At 35.8% G+C, this 25,715-nt stretch overlaps 1 protein-coding gene and 1 pseudogene across 2 annotated transcripts in view; both read right to left on the bottom strand.

Moving 5' to 3' along the window:
• The window catches only part of DPY19L4 (dpy-19 like 4), a 58,315-nt gene that overhangs the window by 15,935 nt on the left and 16,665 nt on the right, over window positions 1–25,715 (bottom strand). Inside the window, exons 4-13 of one of the 2 annotated variants that reach the window (XM_061171570.1) lie at window positions 25,044–25,134; window positions 24,646–24,767; window positions 24,384–24,529; window positions 15,395–15,518; window positions 9,704–9,838; window positions 7,053–7,184; window positions 6,853–6,951; window positions 6,219–6,292; window positions 2,095–2,253; window positions 1,055–1,177 (exon numbers count right to left, since the gene is read on the bottom strand). In XM_061171570.1, the coding sequence (XP_061027553.1) occupies window positions 1,055–1,177; window positions 2,095–2,253; window positions 6,219–6,292; window positions 6,853–6,951; window positions 7,053–7,184; window positions 9,704–9,838; window positions 15,395–15,518; window positions 24,384–24,529; window positions 24,646–24,767; window positions 25,044–25,134 (1,205 nt within the window). The remainder of the gene's footprint in view (window positions 1–1,054; window positions 1,178–2,094; window positions 2,254–6,218; window positions 6,293–6,852; window positions 6,952–7,052; window positions 7,185–9,703; window positions 9,839–15,394; window positions 15,519–24,383; window positions 24,530–24,645; window positions 24,768–25,043; window positions 25,135–25,715) is intronic. The other variant, XM_061171571.1, reaches the window with a different exon arrangement.
• LOC133077219 (large ribosomal subunit protein eL22-like) lies at window positions 12,719–13,100 on the bottom strand (annotated as a pseudogene).

Below are 25,715 nucleotides of genomic sequence, written 5' to 3'. Positions count from 1 at the left end.
TGGAGCCAACCAGGCGATGAGAGGGTTGGAACTTTCAGTCCTACTCCCCAGACCTCTGGGGAGGGGAGAGGCTGGAGGCTGAGTTCAATTACCAATGGCCAATGATTTAATCAATCGTGCCTATGTAATGAAGCCTCCATAAAAACCCAAAAGTACAGGGTTCAGAGAGCTTCCCGGTTGGTGAACATGTAGGGATTTCTCTCTCCTGGAGAGAGCATGGGAGCTCCAGCCCTTTCCCCATACCTTGCGCTATGAACCTCTTCCATGTGGCTGTTCCTGATTTATATCCTTTGATAATAAACCAGTAATCTAGTAAGTAAAATGTTTCTCTGAGTTCTGTGAGCTGCTCTATCAAATTAATCAAACCTGAGGAGGGGGTCTTGGGAACCTCTGATCTATAGCCAGTTCACCAGAAACACAGGTGACAACCTGGACTTGTAACTGGTGTCTGAAGAGGTAGCAGGGGAGTCTTGTTGGACTGAACCCAAGCCTGTGGATTCTGACGGTACTTCTGGCAGATAGTGTCAAAATTGAGTTGAACTGTAGGATACCCAACTGGTGTCCAGAGAATTGTTTGTTGGTATGAAGAAACCTCCTCCCCACTTTGAAATTGGGTGCTCAGAACCATTTTATACTATGTCTTATTCTCATCTGAGTCAAACTTCAAAGAAAAGGGTATATTGAACCCTCACCCTCATAACACCATTTACCTCTCCTTCGCTTATCAAAGTTATGATTTTATTTTTGTGTGGTTAGCATCTGTCACCTTCATTAGACCATAAGTCACATAAGGTTAGAGATTCTCGTCCACCACTGTACCCCCAGCACCTAGCACAATGCCTGGCCCTTGGAAAACATTCAATAGTTTTTGAACAAATAAATTAATAAGTAAATATCGGTTCATTGTACTATAAACACCTCTCTAAACTCCAGTTAGATGAAAGTTTTTTTGAGTTTTTGTAGTGTTTTATAAATGTGTTCTTGAAAGTACCCACTAACTACCATTAGAAAGGACAATTCTTTGTAAAAACAAATGGCTCAAATATACACTTACCCTTCTATAATCATTGCAAGAGAGCCCAATAAAATAGTGTGAATCACGTGATAAATTATTTCTGGCCTTTCTCCAATTTGTCCATCTTCAAGCGTAATAGTTTCTTTCAGGGACTTACCACTACTGAAAGAAATGTGTTTTTTACTACTTTGAAAATATTTATTTGAAAAATCAAAGATCTTTAATATCTTCATAAAAAAAGTATAGGTAGTTCTTAAAATTTGAAAGTATATTCTGCTGGTCAAATACCTAACTTACATATCTCCAAGTCTTTGAAAATGGCTTTTGAAACTTGAAGACAACTGCCTCAATAAAGACTAAACATGAAAGTTCAGGAAATATAATAAAAAAGATACATAGGTTCCTTTTCCAAGATGAACTATCACTAAACTAGTGATTGCTAAATCAATATAGTTAAATAATAATTTGAATTACTAAGTTCTCAAAATTAAGATACTACACACAACCTCCTTTCAAGCTTGATAAAAATACTTTTAAATAGTCAAACTTTATAATTTAAAATCACTTATACTACTAGTTTCATGTAAGTAGAAAAAATTATGCTTACAGTAAGTAAAAAATCTGAGTAAATTAGTGAATGAGTCTGTAAAAGTTTAACTGATTATTTAAATATTATTCCTGCATTAAAAATGGACATTACAGGGACTTCCCTGGTGGTCCAGTGGGTAAGACTCCACACTCTCAATGCTGGAGGGCTGGGTCGATCCCTGCTCGGGGAACTAGATCCTGCATGCATGCCGCAACTAAGAAGTCTGCATGCCGCAACTAAAGATTCCATGTGCCGCAACTAAAACCCGGCACTGCCTAAATAAATAAATATGGATATTACATATTTAGATGTATAAGCTTAAATTTGAATTTTATCTAGTTAACTTATAATGATATTTTACACACTGATAAAGAGAGAATTCAATTAGAAACTCTAAAACACACAAATATTGGAAGGATATTAAAAATAAGTTTTATATATTTCCATAATTTATTAGTTAGTAATATGATTGGTTCTCCTAGGTACTTACTTAATTCTCCTAAAAATAACTTGAATCATAGAAAGAAAACAAGTAATTAACACTAAAATATAGAAAGGTAATAAAGAAGACTGTGTCAATCGCAAAAAAAATTCTTGAGATGGTGCCTGAAGGGATTCTTGACATAGGAGCCAATTCATTGTAAAATTCCTACAGAAAACAAAAGCATGATATTAAAATCACAGATGTTTTAAAGTACTGAACTTAAAATTATTTTTTTCATCTCAGTAAAAACTAAGACAAAACTAAATGCATTTCCTAAATCCGTTAACTTAAAACAGCAAGGTGATACCCTTTATAAATGAAATTAATAACATTAGTAACCCTCCTCAACAAACTGCCCTAATAAATTTAAAACTACTACTTTTTTATGATCCAGCAATGTGACCATCTCTAGAACCCAATACAGTTTTAGGGGAGTTTTACTTTCTATTTTTACCTGGAAGATAACAAAAAAATTCAACTGTCTAACCTCTAACAGCACTGTCCAGTATGATAGCCACTAGCTACATGTAGCTAATAGCACATGAAATGTGGCCAGTGCAAATGGAGATAGTCTTTAAGCACAAAATATACCCTGGACTTCAAAGATAAAAAAAGCATGAAAAAAGGAATTTAAAAAATACAAAATACATCTCAATAATTTTATATTGTTTACACATTAAAATAATATTTTTAATATATTGGATTAAATAAAGTACGTTATTGAAATTAAATTCACTTGTTTCTTTTACTTTTTTTCATGCAACTACTAGAAAATTATGTATGCAACTAATGTCATATTGTTATTGGACAGCCCTGTTTTACATTGATAAATGTAACTCGACTAGGACCCATTTTAAAAAGAGGTATCTACCAGCTCCTAGAGAAATGGAAATAAAAACACAAATAAACAAATGGGACCTAATGAAACTTAAAAGCTTTTGCACAGCAAAGGAAACCATAAACAAGACCAAAAGACAACCCTCAGAATGGGAGAAAATATTTGCAAATGAAGCAACTGACAAAGGATTAATCTCCAAGATTTACAAGCAGCTCATGCAGCTCAATAACAAAAAAATGAACAACCCAATCCAAAAATGGGCAGAAGACCTAAATAGACATTTCTCCAAAGAAGATATACAGATTGCCAACAGACACATGAAAGAATGCTCAACATCATTAATCATTAGAGAAATGCAAACCGAAACTACAATGAGATATCATCTCACACCGGTCAGATTGGCCATCATCAAAAAATCTAGAAACAATAAATGCTGGAGAGGGTGTGGAGGAAAGGGAACACTCTTGCACTGTTGGTGGGAATGTAAATTGATACAGCCACCATGGAGAACAGTATGGAGGTTCCTTAAAAAACTAAAAATAGAACTACCATACGACCCAGCAATCCCACTACTGGGCATATACCCTGAGAAAACCATAGTTCAAAAAGAGTCATGTACCAAAATGTTCATTGCAGCTCTATTTACAATAGCCAGGACATGGAAGCAACCTAAGTGTCCATCATCGGATGAATGGATAAAGAAGATGTGGCACATATATACAATGGAATATTTATTACTCAGCCATAAAAAGAAATGAAATGGAGGTATTTGTAATGAGGTGGATGGAGTTAGAGTCTGTCATACAGAGTGAAGTAAGTCAGAAAGAGAAAAAGAAATACAGTATGCTAACACATATATATGGACTCTAAGGAAAAAAAAAAAAAGGCCATGAAGAACCTAGTGGCAAGACGCGAATAAAGACACAGACCTACTAGAGAATGGACTTGAGGATATGGGGAGGGGGAGGGGTGAGATGTGACAGGGTGAGAGAGTGTCATGGACATATATACACTACCAAATGTACAATAGATAGCTAGTGGGAAGCAGCCGCATAGCACAGGGAGATCAGCTCGGTGCTTTGTGACCACCTAGAGGGGTGGGATGGGGAGGGTGGGAGGGAGGGAGATGCAAGAGGGAAGAGATATGGGAACATATGTATATGTATAACTGATTCACTTTGTTATAAAGCAGAAACTAACACACCATTGTAAAGCAATTATACTTCAATAAAGATGTTTAAAAAAAAAAACAAAAACAATTTCATGTACTAGGTTTATAACATGAACTGAATAAACTTTGCTTGAAAACAAAACAAAAAAATAAAAAATAAAAAATAAAATAAAAAGAGGTATCTAATTATTAAAACAGAAATCATAAAATTTGAAATGTAAGTTTTTTGAGCTATAAGAGTCAGGATAAACTTTTTTTTTTAACCCACACTAAATATAATCAACAAGCCTCCTAGTTATACATAGATTTATCTGCATTCTCACTCCCAATCCATCTTCAACCTCCATTTAATCCTCAAATTCCTAGCCCTGGGGGAGGAGGTAAGCGATGGAATGATGTTCAGGAGTGCTCACGGATAGATTGAGAATGCTTCATAAATCACTGGGTTTAAACTAAAAGGTTAAAGTTTCACAATGTGCCAAACAGCTATACAACTGTATCAAAGAGGCTGCCATCAAAATATTTTGTACCCAGGACAAAAGCACTTTTTAAAAAAATCTGCCTACTAAAGTAACTAATTCTATAAGGTCTAATTCAAATTCCAATTTAATGATATTCTTTCCATAACCCCAGCCTCAATTCCTTCCTTCCCCATATTCCCATTGCATTTTAATTATCCCTTTATTATAGTGCTTAATGCAACCTGCTATGCGTTAGACTAGTCATTTTTGTATCCCCCAGAGTACCTGGCCCAGTATCTTGCACATTAAATAAATATTTATTAACACTTCTTTACTGATTCTTAAAAGTCCATCTCAACAGAAATGTTTCCTGAAATTCTGGTGAATTACAAATCCTGATATCCAATTGGCACATTTGCGCATAAGGCACTTATTATTTATACCACCCATGCCATTAATTGTATAAAAACTATCTAATGAGCCGGCAATATTCTTAAGGACAAGATTAGTAAGTCTTAATCTTAAAATACCCAGTATATTACCTTGTGAAGCCTAGTACCTGACGTGAGGAACAAAGGTGCACTATATAACATCAACTAAGAAACACTGGACAAAAGCAGACCTTAATGCTAGGCTCATTCTAGAGTCTTCCAAGGTTAAAGAGAAAGTCAGTGAAAAGGCCAGTCAATTATGGAGGTCTGCAACCAACTTTTACTAGTTGCCTGCTGAGTGTCAGGCCTACAAATACACCTGAAAAAGACATGGTCCCTACCTTTATGAAGCACATGGCCTCTTAAAGGATTCTTTTATCTTAGTAGATAGCCATATACGATTTACACTTCAGAAGACTTCTCCAGTGTTTAAGCCATGTCAAACACTTGGTTAACTGATATATCACAACATAAAATTTCATTCACAGTATCTAAAATCCCATGTAATCCCAGCAAATGATTATAAGATTCTACGGTCTACTATATGAACTAGAGATATGTATAGGTAAATATATATTTTCTGTTATGCAAATGGACTCCATCAGTACATAAAATCATTTATTTCATTTTAGATTTAAAAAATGCATTTAACCAACAAACAAAAGGTGCAACACTATTTTTGAATTTAAAAAGTCAGCTTCTGGTCCAATCCACTATTATGACCAAAGATAAGATTCTTTGCTATGAAATAAATATCTTACTGACCACCCCATTTTTAATGCCTATGCCCTTGTTTTTCTTAAAGTATAGATTTGGAGTATATCATGAACTTTTTTTTTTTTTAATTGAACTATAGTTGATTTACACCCATACTCTTTGTAATATAACATTTTGCTGGTTAGTGGTTAAAATTTCCTTGGTTCTTTATTCATTTTAAATCTTTAATTTATTCTGACCTTAGATTGTATCATCATTCCTCATCAAGGAAAGTAGCCTCAACATACTGTGATGCTATTGAGGTTTAAGTATATCTAATTTTAAAAGACCTAAATGAGATTTTTTTTAAAATGAGAAAAGTATTAATATCTTATTTCTTCTAGATATTGTAATATCCCAAATTATTTTCTAAGTGGTATGTGATTAGGTGTATACTCCCTCCTTTGATTATTTTTGCTCTTTATCTTCTAAGTGGTATAGAGTTAGGTAAACTTACATAATCTAAAACTTACTTAGTCATATTTAGTCCAAATTTTACTTCAAGGAATTTCAGCATATGTCCATTTTCTTTGTGTGGGACAAACATCTGAAGGAGAAAAACACTAGTTACAACAAAGAACTATTAGCTAAGTTTATAGCAATATGCTTTAGTCCAATACTAGAACTAGAAAACACAGCAAGACTACAAAACAAAAAATATGAATTAAAAATACATGATGTAACTATGAAGCAAGGAGATTTACTGGCATAGTCAATCACATTACCTTATAGTTAAGCATAGAACTATAATGGGGTAGTAAGAAGATTTTAACCTTATCCCACCTGGCTTAAATAACTTACCCACTCTTTTGAACGTCTTTTACTCATCTGAATTTATTCCATATATTACTTAGTGTTAATTGGGTAATGATGACATTTTAAATTAAATGAAAAATAAAGTGTAATTTTAAAAAAGTATTTCTATAGGAAAGACTCAGAATCCTATTTTCTCACCTAATATACTAGGTATGATTATTGTTCAACTAAAAACGTTACTGTACAAACTCTATTACTTTGCTATCCCATTATTCTTGTTAAAATTTAGCCCAGTATATTTCATTATTCAATTTGCTCTACCACATGAATCTCAAACACAGAGTTACTTACCTTCGTTATAATATTCAATATCACTGTCAGAGTACACACCAAGTAAAAATTAATCACTTTCATTATTTTAGCCACGAAAGTTCCTTTCTTCACATTCAGCTATGCAGGGGGGAAAATTATATGAACAAAGAAGTGAGGTTTAAAAAAATTAACAATTTAAAACTTCACCCCAAGAATGATAAAAAGGCAATTCTAATTACCTGAAGGCACTTAGCAAGCATTAAGGCTACTACAAAACTTAATAAAGGAGATACCAATAAAGCTGAATTCTCAAACTGCAGTAAATATCCCAGAAAGAGAGAAAATATATAGATTTTATAAACTTCATGAACCTGTTGGGACAAAAATAAAATGAATGAGAATAAAATGAATTTTATTGTACATCTTTTCATTAGATAAGATTTGACTACAATTATAAAGTAAATGCTCTACTATAATTTTGGGCAGTATTATATTTACAACCATTCAATTCGTAGTTTTAATGCCATGGGATGTAACTAATTTATCACTTTCTTTTTAGAAAGAACTCTCCGCAAACAAAGTAAAAAGCTTTGAAACCATGGATGTCTAAATCAGACTGGAAGAACCCTCTTTAATCCCAGGCTCTGACTTAATTTCACTTGGTTTGTCTTGTCCATCTATGCAACATCAAGCTGCATAAATCAAAAATCATAACCGTTAGCAGCAGTTCCCAAAATCTACCCAGTGAAAATATACTCCCATGAAATGTAGCACCAGAGAAAAGTATTTTGCATGTGGTCCATTTAACAGTGACAATAAGAAAGTTAAATTCAATTTCCTAATAGAAGATCTCCCAGGAAAGTTATGTCTTACTATATTTCTTTCTAAAATTCAATAGTATAATAATTTAATCTACCATAAAATAAATTCCTTTTAGAAAGGGGAGAACTAAGACAAAATATAGACACTAGTTGGGGGGAGGGGGAGGAATCAAAAGGCAGAGTGTTAAAAGTTAAAAAAAAACCCAAAAAACCAAAAGAAAAAAAATCCCTAAAAGGCCAGAGCCATTTTTTAAAAAGATACCTCACTGTCGGGAGGCTGAAGCAATGACAAGAGAGGGCATTCTGGGATCTTCTGGGTGCTGGTAATGTTCTATTTTTTCATTTTGGCTGCTGGTTCTCTTAGCTCCAAACCCATCCCTCTATCCTGGCCTCGAAATGCTGGGGCCGGCTTCTCCAATCTACATTTCTGCTTTTTCATTTGGCTCCCTATTAATCTCTGCCAATCCATGCTAGCGAGAGATAATAAGGTTGGAGGAGAGAGCAGGGGTGTGTTCCTTACTGCAGCCTGCAGTTCCTGGGAGGATCACCTCAGCAATGCTTCTTCACTCCAACAGAGTAATTCCTTCCTGTTAAGGCAGCTGGATGCAGCAGCAGTTTTCCTAACACTTGAAGAACGAGCTTTATCACATCTTCTTACCCCAGAGATGGCAGAATCAGCTGGCCAGAGTACCATTCTCAGAAGTCTGGGTCCCATTTCCACAGAGCCCTTCTTCCCAGTTCAGAGGTACCAGCAAAGCTGAGTAGTGGCCCTTCCTCAGAAGTCTGTTTCAGCTCCACAGGGTTCCCTCCTCTAAGCTTCTACATTTTAATAATTCCAAATTCTTCCTTTCAGCCCTCACCTCTAGGGGTGGTAGCTGCTTCCTGAAGTTGCTACCTCTATAATCTATAATACTTTCAGGTACTTATTACCTTTTCATTTAACAAGTTAACAACTTTATACTTGGTTAATGATTGTTTATATTAAATTCTCTCTATTGAAATAACCTAAATGTTGGTACTCATCAGAATTCTGGACCATCTGAAGAAAAGGAAGAGAAGAGCGAGAAGGTACCCAAATTTCTGGCTTAGACAACATATTAAATACTTAATAAATGTTAATAAAGAAAGAAAAAAAAGATGAGAGGGCAAAAGAGAAAAAGATAAAGAAACAAGGGAACAAAATGTTTATGGGAACCTTTACTGCTGACTGAAGTATAAATTGATATAACCATTCTGGGGAAAGGCTTGATATCTTTAGTTAGATTGAATATGTACACATCCTTTGACTTGTAATTCCACTACGAATTTGACTTGTAATTCCACTATATATTCTAGAAAAATCTTGCACTTCTGTGCCAGGTGACATGTATAAAGATGGTTATAGCAGCATTGGTCATATGAACAATAAACTGGAAAAAACCTGAAATGTTCATCAGCAATAGAACACATCAATAAATAAAAATGAATGAAATATAGCTCTGTACATCACCAGGGATGAATCTCAGAAGCAAATCAGGCAAAAGTAAACAATACATTATTTGACAACATAGTTTTAGGAATACATAGATAGGTGGTAAGAAAAACATAAAGAAAAAGAAGCAAAGGATTAACAAAATTCAGGACAGTTAGCCTCTGATGGGGAGGGAGCAGGATGTGACTGAGAAAAAGGGGCTTCTAGTATTCATATGTTCCATATCTTGGCCTGGGTGTTCAAATACTCATATTTTTTCTATACACCGTATATACAGCATACATATACTCTTTTGTACATTCCTATATTTCACCTTTTTCGTTTTTTAAAGAAACAGAAAGGGAAGATGGAGAAATGGCTAGAAATAGAGAGGAAGCACAGGGGTGACTTTGGTTAAGCAGACCATGTTTAAGGGAATTTCAAAGTGCTTCTAAAAGGACTAGGGGAGAATGAGTTTAGCAACCTTTTGAGCAGAAGTATAAATCAGAGCCTATTAAAACATTTCAAATTAAGCTTAAAAGCTAAATGGTTTTATACAACCCTATAAAGACATTTATTCTCTAGATTTAAAAATCATAATTTTGAAATGCCATAATACCTTGTCACTTTGCTCCAGTGAAAAACTATCTAGCAAGAAGAGAGAGATTGCTTGAAGAAACAAGAGGTAGTGGCTGTACTCCCACATCATCATAAATGTGTAAGTTGAAGCACTCATCAACAAGTAACAAAACCTCTAGGGAAAACAAAGAAAGAAACTAAATATCAACAGCTTCATTACTATAAAAATCTATGAGGTTGTTACCTCAAATTTTGCAGCTCTGTTACTGGTTCCACTTTAAGGCTATACAATTTTTGAAACTTTGATTTTAAATCACATAATTATTAAATCCTTACATGAACAATAAGATCTTAAATCAAGCACTCTAGAGAGAAATCAACCACTTGCCCTTCAATGTTCAACATTATACTGAGAACTTCAGGAAGACAAAGAAAAAAAGAAAATTCAGTACAATCTTCTTTCACCCCAAAAGAGATTAAGGAATAAATATTTTTAAATGGTGGCTTTTACTAGACTTGACTGCTGGGCTTTAGTTACAGTGGAAGTAACTCCTTTCACTCTATAATATTTTCACTTCCCTGGTGCTTCATATTTTCCTAAGAGTTTCCATTTGATCAGTCTATTTATGTCTCAGCCCATTCCACACCCCAAGGAAAAAAGTCCATTTCTTTTTTCATTTCCTTTCAGCACAGTGTGGCCTTACCTTTTCCCAAAGTTTGTACTGTCAACCATATGAAACTCTCAGCTGTTTTCATCTGCTAAAGTACTAAACACAAAGATTTCACTGCCCTTGCCTGAAATATGCCTGGCTAAAATCTATTCTGTCCTTCCAAATGTCATCTCCCCAGTGATCCCTTAGTGAGAAACCAAGTCTTAGCATATTTCTAGCAACAGTCTCAACTTCTTCTAGGGACCTACATTTTTATTCCTAATTCTTCCATCAGCCATAGTGTCAAAAGAATTGGTTCTGATAAGAACAATGAAAGGACAGTAAGAGTCAAGTCAAGAAACCTAAGATAAGAACTGTGTTCTCTAAAACTAAATCTTCCAGACTCAGCTGACTATACTCAATGATAAATTCCAGAGTCAGAGATACCTCAGACCATCAGCAGATGTAAGAATTTTTCAGCATCCTGAATAAGATTAAGACAAGATAACAAAATGTAAGAGATGGAAAAATTCTACCAGTTGATCAAATATCAAGGGCAAGGCCCAGAAGGGCTCAGCAATAATAGAATACATAAGCTTCTGTTCTATCTATCACCATAGCTGTAAGGGAAAGTGTTCTGGAAATCTTCTAATGTGGAACAACAGAACTGTAATAACCAGGCCTAAAACCATTATCCTCAGAAAAACCAGCTCCAGAAATCAATGAAGGGTCAGATCTAGATCCAGCTTAAGTAACCTACTGGCCACTTAGAGATTACTTTGGGGATGCTAGGGAAAAGCTACAGTATAATGAAACAAATTGCCAATTCCAAAGGTTTATTCTCAAACTACTCTAAGAACATGCAGTGAAAATATGATAGAGGGAATTCCCTGGCGGTCCAGTGGTTAGGACTCGGCGCTTGCACTGGCAGGGCCCAGGTTGGATCCCTGGTCAGGGAACTAAGATCCCGCATGCCGTGCAGTGCCGCCAAATTAAAAATAATAATAATAATAATAGAAACACATGTCAAACACAATCGGGAAAATGACCTAAGTTTCTCCTCTCTCTGGACATTTTCAAAACTCTATGCACTCTTGTCTACCCCTTACCTTTCTCACTTCATTTTCAACTATGCCTTTATTGTCAGCTTTTTTATATACATTACTTAAGTAACATTAAATGGGTTTCAGTAATCAACCACAGATATCTCTGGATGGCTCCAGGTAACTGCACAAAAGATCTGAGTTTGGATATCCTGATGCAACTGGGACCATGAGATCTAGTCTCAAGAGTAGAAAGCAAAGTACAAAATATATGATTAAAATATCCATGTTGCTATAATACTACTCAGTAATGAAAAGGAGCAAACTACTGGTACATGCAGCATCAACTTGGATAGATGTTTATGGCATTAGGCTTTATGAAAAAAGTCAATCTTGAAGGATAACATACTACAGAATTCCATTTACATAACCTTTCAAAGTGACAAAATTACAGTGATAGAGAACAAATCTATGGTTGCCAGAGGTTAGGGTTGAGGGAAAGATATGACTATTAAGGGGTAACATAAATGACGTATAGTGTGTGTGTATATATACATACACATCTTGATTATGATAATGGTTACTTGAAACTACACGATAAAAATTCATACAATTATACACCCTTCCCCCAGAAAAGGATTGCATGCAAAAAAGTTATAATAAAAAATACATATATATATTTAGTTTGAATTAGTTCACGTGAAGTTGCAAAAACAGTACAAAGAATTCCCATGGGACTTCCCCGGTGGTGCGGTAGTTGAGAATCTGCCTGCCAGTGCAGGAGACACAGGTTCGATCCCTGGTCTAGGAAGATCCCACATGCCATGGAGCAACTAAGCCCATGCGCCACAACTACTGAGCCTGCGCTCTAGAGCCCGCAAGCCACAACTACTGAAGCCCGCACGCCTTGAGCCCGCGCTTCATAACAAGAGTAGCCACCGCAATGAGAAGCCGGCACACCGCAATCAAGAGTAGCCCCCTCTCGCCTCAACTAGAGAAAGCCCGTGCACAGCAACAAAGACCCAACACAGCCACAAAAGAAAAAAAAAAAAAGAATTCCCATGGACTGCCTCACCCAGCTTCCCTTAATGACAATATCTTACACAACCATTATACACTGTCAAAACCAGGAAATTGACACTGATACAATACTATTAATTCAGGTACAAACCTTCTTTAGATTTTAACACACACACACACACACACACCCCCACACACACAAAGGCATGTGTGTATAGGGTAAGTTCAAGGGGAAGCAAACATAATTGAAGGATTGGACAGTCTTGCTTTTTATATAGATATATTTTTTGGTTCCTAAGTTTTATTCAAGAACTCATACAAAATATACCAGATAATTGAGCTTTATTCCTCGCCTCCCTCCTCTTCTTCATCTTGATTAATCTGGAAGTAACGCAATTCATAACTTTCTTTGCTGTTAGCAACTACGCATAACCAATCACAGATTATTCTTCTTCAAATATTTTTTGGTGAGATATTTCAAATACCTTTTGGAAAAAGGCAACTCAGAAGTTACAGTAATCTTGCTTTTGCTTCTTTCAATTGTTACAACACCTCCACCAAGATTCCTAGCTTTTCCATTCACTTTCTCCCCTGAAGAAACTGCTCAAAATTGGCAGCATCCATGACTTCATCTTCTACAGAATGGGTATAGTCAAGAGTAAACTTTAGGACCTACTTCTTTTTTTTGCCCACCCTGTGCCACAAGCTTCTTCACGGGCACCATGGCAGCAGCAGAGGCAGAAAGAGCAGTTTTGCTTTTTAAAAAATTGAGTTTTAAGCTGAAGGATTAAGAATACAGTAAACTTGCTTCTTTTTACTACCATGTTTTTATAGAATCCTTAATATTGTTACCCCTTTAATATTTGCATAGATATTTTGCTCTTGCTGTGTACTCTTGAGTACCAGATGAGTGGTTAGTTATAAATAATCAAATAACTGATAAGGACAATTTTCCTCCTTTACCTTAATACGAAGAGAGGAAAAAAGAGAAAGAGGAAGGGAGGGAAGAAGGGAGAATATTATGGAATACTTTCAAAATAGAGAAAAGTAATTGTGGTTAAATAAAAAAGGAGAAACAAAATGTAAACTAAAATAGGAGTATAAGCTATTCTTGGATCCCATCAAAAAGCACCAGGTCCTTGGTAAACAACAGTAAACTGAACGGAAATATACTTTTCACTGTATATCTGTCCATTTGCACGGACTGAATTTTTTTTTTACCATCTGTACAATGTAGATGTATTACTTTTTAAAAAAATTTATTTATTTATATATTTTATTTTTGGCTACGTTGGGTCTTCGTTGCTGCACACAGGCTTTTTGTCTAGTTGCAGCGAGCGGGGGCTACTCTCTGTTGTGCTGTGCAGGCTTCTCATTGTGGTGGCTTCTCTTGTTGTGGAGCATGGGCTCTAGGTGCGCAGGCTCCAGTAGTTGCAGTGCATGGGCTCAGTAGTTGTGGTGCATGGGCTTAGTTGCTCTGCAGCATGTGGGATACTCCCAGACCAGGGATCAAATCCATGTCTCCTGCATTGGCAGGCGGATTCTTAACCACTGCACCACCAGGGAAGCCCCTGTATTACTTTTTTAATTTAAAAAAGTTAGAATTTAAAAAAATACTAGAAAGAATAAATACATAACATGGCAATAAAAAAAAGTTATTCAGAAAAATATAAAATATAGTATAGAAGGGAAAAAATAAGTTTACATTTCATTCTACCTTTTCCAAAACTCCTTCTTTTAAAATAAATAAGAATAATGGTTTTATTAAAAAGATATTTGAAAGGGAATTCCCTGGCGGTCTAGTGGTTAGGACTCCACGCTTCCACTGCAGGAGGCACGGGTTCGATCCCTGGTCGGGGAACTAAGATCCCACGTGCTGGGCGGTAGGGCCAAAAGTAAAATAAAATAAATATTTGATAAACCTTTTTTTTGGCAACAAAACTTTCATATTAATTCAAAATAATGGTAAATACAGAGAAGCTTAGGCAGTTCATTTTGCTATATTATACACTTTTATTCAAAAATTGAAGAACTATTCTTCCCTAAGAGAAGGCTGCACAATCTAACAGGAAAACACTCAAAGACTCCCTATTATAGAAAATACTCTTTCTCAGAAAGCTGTTTATACAAAACCAACAAAGGGAAAACTACAAATCTGAAACGTGTTCTTATTATTTTAGATAAAAAAGGAAATACTAGTGTTATAAAAAATGAAATAAAGTTTGCTATGCTCAGGACATCTGACATCACTGAAAGGAGGAAAGAACATTTTTCAGAGATTTCAAAAAGGAACCATAAGTTAATACAATTTCCTGGCCAACCAGGTCCCTACAGTCCCTTTTTCTAGCCAGGAATTCTTAACCTAAGACAGGCAGACAGACTGTCAAAGGATTGCTACATTTAAGTCAATTTCAGTGTAACTGGTTGCCTTTTATAATCACATTTATTTTATTTTATGCATTTAAAATCATTCTTCTGAGACAGAGTCTCTAAGCTTCACTTGACTGCTGAAAGGGCTTATGGCAACAACAAAGGCACAACAACAGTAAGAATCTAAACTATCCAGGGCAGTCTCCTGAAGCTCACTAGCTTACCTACACCTCAGTCACAGAAAACATATGGGCAAACAAAATATGCAGTGCTACCATTGTTGTCCCTTGTAGTCACTCTTTATATCTTCATTAATATTCTTCAACTTGTGATGATTAAAGGCCATCAATGTTCCAGAAGTGAGAGAAATGGTAAAATAACAAGACATTAATTTTCAAAATAAGATATTCTTCATAAATTTGTCAAATAACTGTACTAAAACAATATAACATCTCCTTTCTCATAAATATAATTTACTGTCAATCAGATTACAGAATAACTGTTATAATAAGACTACCTAACTATATCCTTTACTGTGTAGTAACCAGGTTTCACTGAATATAATTTAACTATTAATATGAATAGTTTTAAAATTATGTACCACATTTGCAATACATCAGAATTGTGACAAATAAATTTGTATCTTACCTCTCCATAAGAATTTAAGTTGCTTTTTAAATAGCCTGTAAGTGCAGCAACTTGGCATGCAAAATATGGTAGTGCCCAGTTTTCTCTTAAAGGAATGGAGTATTCAATTCTTGTCGTATCTACCCTAAAATGAACCACAGATGAACAGCAAAATAGCAAGACATTATATTTGTGTAACACTATACTTTTCAAGGCACTTTCACACACTGTTCTCCATATCCTGTGAGGTAGGCATGGACAAAGCCACCATTACCTATACAGCATCTTTGAACAAATTAATAGTGTTTCACCCTTACCTTACCTCCTACCCAGGAAGACTTAGTGCTGCTGTGTCTGCTTGATGAATAGATGGGCCTCTGTGAGAAGCTGAAAAAGGCATCCCTGCTCTGGGCAGATACAGCCTCATGCTACAACACACAGCTTGCTGCAGAGTACACTGGAGTTCAGCCCCCCACCCTCCTTTCCCTTAACAAGATGGCTATCCCTCTCTAGAGCACAATGTGCACTACATAACTAGCAGGTTTGGCAGAGCCACAGTTCTTATACTAACCCTTATATAAAAGGAATATGAAGTTCAGAAAGGTGATGACTTAATGAAGTCATATAGCTAGTAGGTGACACAACTAGGATTACAATGCATATCTTCTGATATCTAGTTTAATACTTTTTTCAATCAGCAGGTTACCCAGAATTAACATTACAGTAGTCCTTTATGTGACAGATCCAGAGAGCTTTGAAAATCTCCAGAATCAAACACAATGTCTTTGCAGGCTCCTCCTAAGTTTCTCCTCTATCAGTTTTCATTGAGAGCCTGTTGTCTCCTATGCATACCCCACACCACGGTGGACTCCCTTCCCAACAATAATTAAATCTGGATCTCATAAACCCAATGGCTATTTCCCACACAAAAAACCAAGGTGCTATTGCTTAAAAAGCTTCATGAAAATTGCTGCATAATCCTTCTAATGGAGACAAACATTCTTGCGTGTAATTTAGTTCAGTCAAATTGTGGTATAGGGAATTCCCTGGTGGTCCAGTGGTTTGTGACTCCATGCTTTCATTGCCGAGGGCGCGGGTTCAATCCCTGGCTGGGGAACTAGGATCCCACAAGCCACGCGGCATGGCCAAAAAAATAAATAAAATAAATTAAAAAAAAATTTTTTTAATGTGGTATAGCCATACAATAGGATACTACTCAGCAATAAAAAGAAATGAACTATTGATACACCCAACATACATGAATCTCAAAATAATTATGCTGAGTGGAGAAAAAAAAAACCAAAAAAGTATATGCTATATGACTCCATTTATACAAAATTCTAGAAAATGCAAACTAATTTACAGTGACCGAAAGCAGATCACTGGTTTCCTGAAGACAGTGGAACAGCAGTAGAGGTGGGGTAAGAAGAGGAAAGAGGGAGAGATTACCAAGAAACACAACAAAACTTTTGGGTGTGATAATGTGTATTATACTGATTTTGTTGATGGTTTCACAAGTGTGTCTAAATGTCTAAAATTATCAACTTCTACATTTTAAATATGTACAAGTTTATTCTATGCCAATTACATCTCAATAAAACTTCTAAAAAGTATTAGAAAATAACCTGTGTTCTATGAATGTATATGTAATTGAATATATATACATAAATTAAAAACTTGAAGATCAAGTGAAATAAAAGCTGGAAAAAACTTAGTACAGTGTCCAGAACCTAGTAAACAGTATTAGGTCTTATCTCTTTTATAACTCTGTAATGAACTATTTTTACTTAACAATATATTATGAGCATCTTTCCATAGTATATATGTCAATATACTTCAAGAATATTGAATAGTCATGGCACATAACTGTACAGATTTATCATAATCTAACCAGTTCCTATTGTTATACACTTACATTATTTCTGACTTTACCTATTAAAAACGGTTTTTAAAAACAGGAACCAATGTTTTTGTATAGTGATCACTGGTTTCATTGTTAACTTTTAATTCTTTAATCCAATTGGAATTTATTTTACTATGTGTGCAATAAGTATTTCTTTTCCAGATATGATTGCTGCCATACCATTTAGCGAACATCATGTATTCTAAAGGCCACCTACTTTCATACAATATTATTTATGAAAAATTGTTGTGAAAGTTAACTTTCTAAAAGACAAAACGAGGGCTTCCCTGGTGGCGCAGTGGTTGAGAATCTGCCTGCCAATGCAGGGGACACGGGTTCGAGCTCTGGTCTGGGAGGATCCCACATGCCACGGAGCAACTAAGCCTGTGAGCCACAATTACTGAGCCTGTGCGTCTGGAGCCTGTGCTCCGCAACAAGAGAGGCCGCGATAGTGAGAGGCCCCCACTTGCCCGCAACTAGAGAAAGCCCTCGCACAGAAACGAAGACCCAGCACAGCCATACATAAATAAATAAATAATTTTAAAAGACAAAACAAGATATTCACATGTCATAAGTCAGGAAGTACGAAGGAGAAGATGTCTATTCTCAAGTCAGGACTCTGCCAACCACTCTATCAGCCTAGGATTGGGAAGGTGAACCTGGCAATCCTCATTCCAAAGACTCACTCACTACCCCTACCCAACGCACAGCGTAGTGCAGTGAAACCTATAAAACTCTGCACCAGAAGCACCGTCTGGAGAAGGGATGAAGGAAACCTTCTCTAGTCATTGCAGCAAAAACTGAGTAGGGTCTCTGCCAGTTATTCTCTACACGTGAACAAGCCTCAGTCCTCACGGAGGACAGTCCTGAACACCTGTGCTACTCTTGCTCTTCCCCACACCATCCATGCCTGGTGGTAGTGAGAACCAGAAGGCTAACAGTGGGATGTGACAACATCCAACGAGACTCACTTTTTCTCCCCAGCGGCAGAGTCTAGCAGACAGCAGCACAAACCAGCAATTCAAATAATAACTTTTATCAATTGCATCTATGGATACATTCCCAGAGATCAGCTAACTCTGAGTTTTTGTGTTTTCATTTTAAACACATCATAGTATAAACATAACCTGAATCACTTGGATGACCACTTTGTAACTCACTACTGCCAAAAAGATTTCAGGACTCACTTCCATGTTTGTGTTAACAATCCAGTTGGTAACACAGTACTACTTCAATTAGCTTGGGCTAATCAGAAAAAAAATGAGATGGTCTTAATACTAAATGATGTATTGCCAAGTAAAAACAGAATGATGTACTGATCACTGTGGTAAAAGAAAAAAAAAGAGATTTCATAATGGACTGAACAGAGCAACATGATGAGAAATGAGTCATCTCACGGTACCTAACTGTGTAGGTTTGTCATACACAGAGAGTAGAAATTTGGCATTAGCAAAATATAATTTTTCACATTAAAGTTTTTAGTTAATATTTTACTGGTTTGTTACTTTATTAGTAAATTGGTTTCAATACATAAGGAGCTTAAAAACATAGTTTAATGCTTTATATTTAAGTAGCATTACCATTCAAATTATTTAAATCAACACACGGAATCCATAATTATTAAGTTTTAAATATATATAACTGAAGTTTGAGAAACGTTGATTTAGATTAGACATGAAAAACAGCTTGGCATGTCAATCCAATGTATAATGTGTGAAAGCTGAAAAACACCTATGCAATATCAGTATAACTTCTAATGGCTATATGTTCCCTTGCATTGACATATTACAATTTACCTAACCATTCCCTTATATTTAGGCTGTTTTCTAATTTTTCATATTATTACAAATAATACTATAATAAATAAGTTGAAGCAGTGAACTCTTTCCTTCTTTTTTGAATTATTTGAATTATTTAATGATTAATAATAATTAAATAATTCAAAATTATTTTTTGAATTATTCCTTGGAATACAATGAAATTCCTGGGAAAAACTGGCATCCAAAATTGAAAAACTTTATACTTCCACAAGCATCCAGAGTATACCAATATCATTATTACAGACCCAGCACCATGTGTTACCATTATTTTTGTTAACTCTGGGACATGTGCATTCCTTGCAGCTTACCCTTTTATGAATCACCGATGTGCACAGTTACCCTTTTTTGGCCAAAGATTAAACTCAGTATAGACTTTTAATCAGATATATTTTCTTTGCTTTTCAAATATAAACATGTGTCCACTGAAAGTGATTCTCAACGATATATTTGTAGATGAGAAGATCAGTGGGGACCAAGAGCAATTTCTATATTGTTTATACATGAAGACTGGACTCAGGTTAGCCCATTTTGGTGATAAGTCTGATCAAAGGGAGTCATCTGCCTCTGATTTCCCCCCACTACTATATGCACAGTGCTATTTCCTGAAATTTTCTTGAATTTTCTAGTATACCTACATCCTTTAGTTTGAACAAACAGGAGCTATTTTATAATCCTGCTTTCTACTTCTAATATTAAGGAACGAGTATCACAAAATGTCATTAAGAACACAATTAATAATCATAATATAATGGAATGACTAATATCTTTTTGCACTTTTCTAGGTAATCATATATAAACCAAAGCTGATAAATAAAAAAGACAGCATACTCTTTCATGGCATTCAAATATATTTTGCAGTATAAAATATACACCAATATGGGACTTCCCTGACGGTCCAGTGGTTAAGACTCAGTGCTTCCACTGCAGGGGGCACAGGTTCAATCCCTGGTGGGGAACTAAGATCCCACATGCCGCACAACACACGACCAAAAAAAAAAAAAAAGGAAAATATATACCAATAAAAAATAACAAACACATAAAGAAAAAGCTACTTGCTAAGATGTTTCAATTGCTAAAAGATACACTTTAACAGAATATATCAGATTAATATTTCTACCTAACTCCTGCTCCAGCTACCCAGGATATATTGTGTCATTAAACAAGGCAATTTAATAAGGCAATTGAATTATAATTAAATAAGGCAATTTCCTTACAATTCTCACTAAGCTCTTTAAAATAATTTATTTGACAGGGAGTCTTATTATTCTTTAATTGCTGTTATTTTTACATGATAAAGTTGCCTAGTCTTTCTCTTTGAACTTCTGATGAAGAAAGATCTAGGGATTAAATGAAATGAATATTAAAGTTCATTGTAGGTGACAGCCAGCCTCCAAGATGGTTCATAACAGTCCCTGCCTCCTGGTATTAACACCCTGTGTAGCCACTTCCCATGTTGTGCCACAATTAGTCTGCATGACCAACAGAATATGGCAGAGTGATGTTCTATCATTTCTGATATTAGGTTATCAAAGATAGGTGGCTTCCACTATGACACATTCACTCCAGTCTCTCTTGGATCATTCACTCTAAAGGAAGCCAGCAACCAAGCTGTGAGCAGCCCTCTGCAGAGGTCCATGTGATGAGAAACTAAGGCCTTCTAGGCCAACAGCCAGCGAGGAACTGAGGCTTCTTGCAAAAGCCACAGGAAGTGAACTAAGTAAAAATGATCCAGGCCAGTCAAGCCTTCAGATGACTGTAGCCCCAACCAACTACTGACTCAACCTCACAAGAAACCCTTAGCTAGAACCACCCAGATAAGCCACTCTGGATTCCTGACCCTCAGAAATTGTGAGAGATAATGTTTGTTGTTTTAAGCTGTTAAGTTTTGGGTTGATCTGTTATACAGCAATAACTAATGCATCACATAGTCAAGAAAGCAATCCTTTTAGAAGGTCTCTATTTTAAATAATGCTGTATACGAAACACACTTTCACTCTAAAAAGCAAGAAATTTCTAGACCTAGTCTATTAGCACTGAAATAAATTCTGTGAGTGTGCTATTAAATTTCTAACAATGAATCCTAATGAAATTTTAGAAGAGTACATGGCAACTTAAAATATTCTCTAACGGGCACTTTCTGACTTAACAAGAAGTCATCTATACCCCTAGCATCCACACCAGATTCTCTAATACTATTTTATACTAAAAGGAATCAAAGCTCCAGAGAGAAAAGGCTAATTGCAAATCTTTCATTGGAATATACAAGGTGAGCCTGCTCTTCCTGTTGAGCCAGAAAAAAAGGACACTTTCAAAGATTATTGAAGATGTGTCAAAAGAACTCGGGAGCCAGTCTGAAAGCACTCCCATCGACCAATGCTGTAAAAATTTAAGCAAGAAAAAGAACAATGATGGTAATGTATTTTAGCCCTATTGAATCAATGAAAATCTCTAAGTACAGAAAGATGCTTAAAAAGGAGAACACCAGAAAATGCTTTTTATCACTGTATGAGACAGCTATTAAAACAATCTCTTACAAAGAAATTGGTAATTAAAGTGAAATTAAGCATTTGTCCTAACTTTCTAATAGTAACTGAATTTAAAGGTAACCAAAGAACCTGGTTAATAAAGAAAGATTCTACTTTTGAAGAATGAAGCTAATGAAAATAGAAAAACCTAATTTTATAAACCCTAAATTAGGCAAAGACTGTCAACTAGAGTTATAACCCTTGGGTATATTGTTAATGGTGAAAAGGACGCTCATTTGATGCCCCAGAACACCACACAGATTGTGTTATAGTCATAAGAGGAAAACATAATTATTCAATGGAGAGATCAGACTGTCATCCTTCAAACCAGCAGTCAATTTCAGCTTCACTAGGGTTAGGCCAACTAAATACCCTGTAACTTGTAAAGTCACAGAACATGAAAACTACATCATCGACAATATATTCTAACCAAAATTGTTTATCTTGAATCCATCAAGCCTTTAGAGGTATCTTCCAGATTACATAAACACAGAAGACAGAGAAAACTTAAATAACACCACAAGGAAGCAATAGGAGAAATCCAGAAGTTGGGACATTCTGTAGGACGACTGACTTGGTCCCTTCAACAAGCCAACTGTCATTAAAAAAAGGGACTATGTTAGATTTAAAGGGAGTTAAGGAACGTAACAACCAGATGCAATACGTAGTCCTGGATTAAATACTGGTTTGGATAAACCAGCTATAGAGGGTATTTTGGGGGTCAACACAGGAAATTCTAATATGGGCTGGGTATTAGAAAAGATAAAAAAGTTATTGAGGGCTTCCCTGGTGGCGCAGTGGTTGAGAATCTGCCTGCCGATGCAGGGGACACGGGTTCGAGCCCTGGTCTGGGAAGATCTCACATGCCACGGAGCAACTAGGCCCGTGAGCCACAACTACTGAGCCTGCGCGTCTGGAGCCTGTGCTCCGCAACAAGAGAGGCCGCGATAGTGAGAGGCCCGCGCACCGCAATGAAGAGTGGCCCCCGCTTGCCGCAACTGGAGAAAGCCCTCGCACAGAAACGAAGACCCAACACAGCCAAAAATAAATAAATAATAATTAAAAAGCTCTTTGTGTCTAAAAAAAAAAAGTTATTGAAATAGAAAGGCAGAGGCTTCTAAATAAGGAAAGCAGCATATAAAACAGTATGTGCAATATATCTCATCTTGGTTAAAAATATATATACATATATATACATACATATACCACAAATACATACACGTATACACACGCATATTCACAATAGAAAAAGGTCCAAAAGAATATGCACCAAGATATAAACAATGCTGAGTGATTTCCAGGTGGTGGGAATGTGAAGTTATTATTTTATTTTTGCTGGTTTCAATTTTTTTATGATGTACATATGTTGCTTTTATAATAATAAAGTTTGGTTCATCCCTGTACTCCCTTTATGAGTTAAGAAGAAACATACTGATAACTCATAAAGCTGGACAGCTATACTTGAAAACTTCTAAGGAAGATTTTTTAAATTGCTTACTTCAAACTGTTGCCAGCATGTGACCCTAAACAAAGCCCAGTAAGAGATATAGCCCTAAATCTGAAACTCAGTGTCTTTGAAGTACCATATTTTTCATTTGGCAGTTGCCAAAAGAAAATGTATAACAGAAGAAGGGTCTCATTTTCTAAAATTTAATCACGTTAAGTGTTACGAGGGGAAAGTGCTATGGAGAGGAAGCACTTTCAAAAGCCAAAAAAGGATCATTCAAAAAATAAATTTTTGACACTGACCAATGCCAAGAAAATTTTAGCTCTCCAGTTCAAAGAAGTCCCATCCCCTACTCTCTTTGTACCCACTATTAAAGAACTGAGGCTCCTTTAATCACCAAAAGGAATGAATTTATTATTCAAAGCACACTGCCATAGATTAATATAGTGGTTAACTTAAAACTGATACATCTGATGCCTCTTCCTTCTTTTCATGAAGCTATGTCATCAATTTTAAATAAATGAGGAAAGACATGTATGCCAATGTTGCTATGGTTGAAAAAAGAGAGATAGAGGTGGGTGTATTATTTTTCAACTGTTGCATGACAAATGACCACAAATGTAGCAGCTTAAAATAACACAGATTCATTAGCTCACAAACCCAGCACAGTATGGCTGGGTTCTCTGTTCAGGGTCCCCTTAAGCTAAAATCAAAGCATCAACTGGGGCTGTAGTTCTTATCCAGGGCTTGTAGAGTTTTTACAAGCTCACTGGTTGTTGGCAGAATTCATTTCCTCCTCACTTCAATCCAGCAACAAGGCACCAAATCCTTCTCATGCTTCAAATATCTCTGACTTCCCTTCTGTACCAGCTGCAGAAAGCTGCTCACTTTTAAGGGCTCATACGATTAGATCAGGCCCACCAGCTAACCTTCCTACCTTAAGGTCAACTATGCCGTATAACCGGGGTCCCCAACCCCGGGCCACAGACCAGTACTGGTCCACGGCCTGTTAGGAACTGGGCTGCACAGCAAGAGGTGAGCAGCGGGCGAGCGAGCGATGCTTCACCTGCCGCTCGCATTACTGCCTGACTCATCCACCCCACTTCGTGGAAAAACTGTCTTCAAAGGAAACTGTCCCTGGTGCCAAAAAGGTTGGGGACCGCTGCCGTACAACACAACATAATCACAGGAATGAAATCTCATCATATTCATAGGCAGGAATCAGGGCATGGAAGGTTTGGAGGGGGGAGCCATTTTTAGAACTCTACCACAGTCACAAAAAATTGTAAAACTTAATTAAAAACACCTTTCTTACCTGTTAATAATGAACCATGCAACAGTTAGCATTCCTGCTAGCCAAGTTCCACTCATAAGCCAACTTGTAACAAATAAAGCAGTGACATATATTCCTTGCAATCCAAAAACAATGCCAATATAGAAATATACTGGCTCAATAATCTCCTAATTGGGGGAAAAAAAAAAGAGAGAGAGAAGGAGATAATAGGATGACAATGTATAATTTTGAGGATTCATAAATATGTGAGAAAATAAATATTAAAGTCAAAAGAGACACATACATTGCTACCAGTTGCTTGATATAAAACGCTGGCAATAAGTTCTGGATATAGAGACATTTGCTGCACTGCATTTATAGTCTTCAGAGATACAGTTTTGTTATTGTGTGTCAGTTCGTATACACCTAAAGCCAGAAAAATTTTTCTCCAGATTATTTATTCTGCTTTTACAAGAATTGAACATGTTATTCAGAGGTCATTAAATACTTTAAACTATTATCAAGAAGGATCTCAAAATATAATACTCTGTGCCTCATTTTTCCAATTTTTAAATTAACTACAAGAAAGACCAATACCTACATTCTGAGACAAATCTCCACATTCAAGGGCTCCCACATATAAGAACAATGTTTTATTTTAGGAAAATATTGTTACTAAATATACAAATGTAGTTATCATACCTCTTTCAAATGAAGGTGCCTTTAACATATCCTTATAATAAGAATAATAAATGGCACTATCACCCTGAAATGTGATTTCCCGTTCAAGCTCCTAAAAGAAAATGAAATGATTATTTAAATACCAATGTCTTAAATTTCAACTGCAATCTTTTTCTCTCCTCATATTCCAAATTAATTTTATTTATTTATCCTTTTATTCAAAGACATGTTTGGATTTTCCTTTAATCACTAGTGGCCATATTAATAAGATTAAACTTTTCAATAATCTGGCAATCACTTTAACGAAATACCTAAGGTTTAAACTAGATTGTAACTCGTAAGTTATTTGCCTATTATATATAAGAAAAATCTGAAAGGAAAACCCAAAGTAGTACCATAAGGAGAACAAGAATAGTATAGCAGGAAATAAAAAATGATGGTTGAGGTGTTAGAAGTCTATAATAAAAATATAAGTTTAAAAAGAAAGTATTATTTTTCTATTGCTATTCCACTTCCCTAGGTATCCAGAACAGCAAGCCCTTAATTAGGGCTTTTCAAGAGCAGCAGATAACTAACCAGTTCTTTTCAAATGAACTCCCAGAAATGTAAGTAAATCTTAAAATTCCTAAAATTAGGCTGTACAGAACCAAGAATATAGGTAGTCAAAAACATTGAAATCTGTGCTTTTCATGC

Source organism: Eubalaena glacialis, chromosome 17, assembly GCF_028564815.1.
Source record: "Eubalaena glacialis isolate mEubGla1 chromosome 17, mEubGla1.1.hap2.+ XY, whole genome shotgun sequence".
NCBI lineage: Eukaryota > Metazoa > Chordata > Mammalia > Artiodactyla > Balaenidae > Eubalaena > Eubalaena glacialis.
This window is presented reverse-complemented; position numbering and strand designations above follow the sequence as displayed.